We start from the raw sequence: 2,875 nt of genomic DNA, 5'->3' as shown, positions 1-2,875 counted from the left end.
CGCCGGTTCAAACCCATAGCTTCGCCATTTTCATCCATCCTGACTGTCCCCGAACGACATATAGCCAAGCGATACAATAATACAAGTGTACCACAACAATTCAAATTGCATAATTTTTTTTACCCTTAGGCCTTGTACAATGGGAGATGCTTAGAGAATGCTTAGAAAAATAAACCGGGCTATTTCTACAGGAGAGACGCTTAGTTAAGCGTCTATCCTGTACAAATAAGCACCGATACTTAAGAAAAATCTGGTTTATTTCTCTAAACACCTTCCCTAATCTTCTATCATTGTACAAGGCCTTAGTCGTGTAGAGAGGATGTGGATGATTTATGTTTTCTAAAGATGAAGACATGGCAACGTTGTGCTCCCCTGCCGGGCGACCGGCGGCCGCCTCAAGCAGTCCAGCAATAATTCTAAAATTAAGCGGCGACCGGCCTTGGGACGACGTGGCCGTGGTTTTCCGGCGTGGCGGAGACGCTCTTCTGGGCGCGCAGTTGCCGGTAGAACCTCCTGATGAACTCGTCGGCTTTCCTGTCCACCTGCTGGTGCTCGCCCGCCGTGAACGGCGAGTCGGTGACGCGCGGCTGGCCCGTAGCCGCGCTGCTGCGCCCGAAGGCCGGCGACGCCCACGCGGCGGGAGATGGCGTCGCCGCCGCGGGCCCCCCGTCCTCGTCGTCGAAGAGGTGCTCGCTGCCGTTGAGCATCTCGAACACGCTGGCGATGTCGGCCGCGTCGTAGCTGTGGTAATAGCCGACGGTTTCGTCGTCACGGCGCTTCGCTGCGACGACAGAGGAGGAGCGAGAGCAAGCCGCGGCGTGGCGGTGGAAGTTGACGAAGCCGCCGAGGGCCTTGCTGGCGTCCCTGCTGCGGTGGAGGTCCGTGGCGAGCTTACGCCCGGACGACAGCGCGCCGCGGCGCAGAAGGTAGACAACGGTGCGCGCCAGGCGCCACAGCCGCCGCCCCACGCTCTTGGGCTGAGCAGCAGCGGTCTTCCCGGCGACGGCCTTGACGGCCATTTGCAACCGAAATAAGCGGTGTCACTCGCTCTCGTCTCGCTCTTGGTTGTTGGATAGGTACTAACGATACTGTCACTCACTGTCGCTCTTGGTCGATAGGATAGGGATGTCATGTCAGGTATTTGAAGGAGCGAGGGTTGTGTCTTGTGTGTCGTGGCGTGCCGGGCCGGGTCTGAAACGAGGGATGGTGGCTTTCATTATTGGTCGTGGTTGGCGAAGGATTTGGAGCACCAACCTGCCTGATTGGAGTGCTTTTTTTCTTCCTTTTTAAGGTTTTTGTGCAACCCCAGGTTTTCAGTGTCTGCATGGATATGCATTTTTTTCCCGAATAGAATGGATATGGATGTTGATGTTCTGAACATCTGGGAGGAGGACTTGGAGTTGTGTCGAGCATCGATGTCGACGCAGCCGTGCTGTTGCTCGTGCTGTTGGTGCAGTGCGGCATAGGTCACTCTAGGCCATACTTGCTCGTACTCTGGAAAAAACGACACTTTGCTGAGTTCAACTTTAAGCAAGATGAGACATGCGCATCCGTCGGAAGATGGCCGTGTATCGGTATTCGGTAGGGGGTGAGTGTGCGTTCGTGTTGTGAGCATCTGCATTACTATATTTTTCAGAAAAAAAGGCAAGGACAGTTTCATCCAACTAACAACCACTATCACGTATACATGGTAACACAAATATTGGTTGGAAAAAAACACAATTATTTGCTAAAACAAAAAACACAATTATTGGTGTCTTGATCTGCTTTAATTTGGATAGGCCAGGGCCACGTCCTTCTCTTTTCTTTTTTGTTCGGATAAAGGACACTTGTTGCCAAAATAAGACCGCTTTGCATCATCCACGTAGCAGATAGAAAAACATGGTAGCACCACACCTAATTTCATCTACACGTAAGAGGTCGGTGCTACAAAGTACAAAACTCATGTGCCGAAAGTTTGGTGAATAGATTGTTATCAAGATTTAGGAGAAGTAGAGATTAGGTTGTTCTTCCTCATCCATTGACAACTACGGCAAACTCGTCCCTCCAAGCTTCACCAATGAGCCTATCGATTTGTCTTTCCTCTGTTCGCCCCTCCCGCGACCGGTGACGGGGAGGAGAATTCCGATGTCTCCTCTCTAGTTAGTACTTTAGGTTAGGTTTTTTCTTTCTTTCTTTTGTCCTCACATGTGCGGCGTTTGGACGGATGGTGGCGCTTCTTCTTTGAGTTTGTCTTCCGGACTTCGATCCTCCTCAAGTTCGTCCATCTGAACGTATTCGACGGAGCTCTGGCGTGGATTCCTACCGTCTTGGGGTACTAATGTTAGGTTTGCTCGTTGTGTCGCGGGATTTTGTGTGAGCTGCTTCAGATCTATTCAATGGTTGAACGACGGCGACTGTGGCTCCAGGGCGCTGGTCCTAAGGCGCACGTGCACAAAGACTTTCAGGTTGTTATTGACATGTCAAGCTGGCTTCAATAGGAGAGCGGCGACCGCGGCGGGTCGGCGGCTTGTACTGGCGGAGGTAGTGGTTGTTGGGTGATCTCGGAATCTCGATATAGTTTTTATTATGTTTGAGATGTTTTGTACTTCCGATGAACTTTGATAATAGATTTGGGTGATTTATACTTCCCGCCCCCAAATCTATTATCAAAATTTATCGGAAGTGCAAATCATCTCAAACATAATAAAACTGTATTGATATTTCGAGATCACCCAACAATCACTACTGCCGCCAGAACGAGCCGTCGATCCACCGCTGCCGCCGCTCTCCTATCGAAGCCGGCTTGACCTTGTCGATGACAACCGGAAAGTCAGAGGGACAGGCAGAGGGGAGACGAATCTACATGCTCGTTGGTAAAGTTTGAAGGGAAGTG

The 2,875-nt window shown here is 51.0% G+C and overlaps 1 protein-coding gene across 1 annotated transcript; it reads right to left on the bottom strand.

The window, feature by feature from the left end:
* Window positions 1–61: 61 nt before the first annotated feature.
* LOC123099729 (uncharacterized) lies at window positions 62–1,104 on the bottom strand. Its single transcript, XM_044521834.1, has one exon. The coding sequence runs from the start codon at window positions 1,017–1,019 to the stop codon at window positions 423–425; it is 597 nt and encodes a 198-aa protein (XP_044377769.1). The 5' UTR covers window positions 1,020–1,104; the 3' UTR covers window positions 62–422.
* Window positions 1,105–2,875: the final 1,771 nt, after the last annotated feature.

Source organism: Triticum aestivum, chromosome 1B (genome assembly GCF_018294505.1).
Source record: "Triticum aestivum cultivar Chinese Spring chromosome 1B, IWGSC CS RefSeq v2.1, whole genome shotgun sequence".
NCBI lineage: Eukaryota > Viridiplantae > Streptophyta > Magnoliopsida > Poales > Poaceae > Triticum > Triticum aestivum.
The sequence above is the reverse complement of the archived record's forward strand: the minus strand, read 5'-3'. Positions and strand labels throughout refer to the sequence as shown.

Bases quoted from the DNA above. Each gene is read 5' to 3' on its own strand.
- LOC123099729 (XM_044521834.1), bottom strand. From the start codon at position 1,019: ATGGCCGTCAAGGCCGTCGCCGGGAAGACCGCTGCTGCTCAGCCCAAG.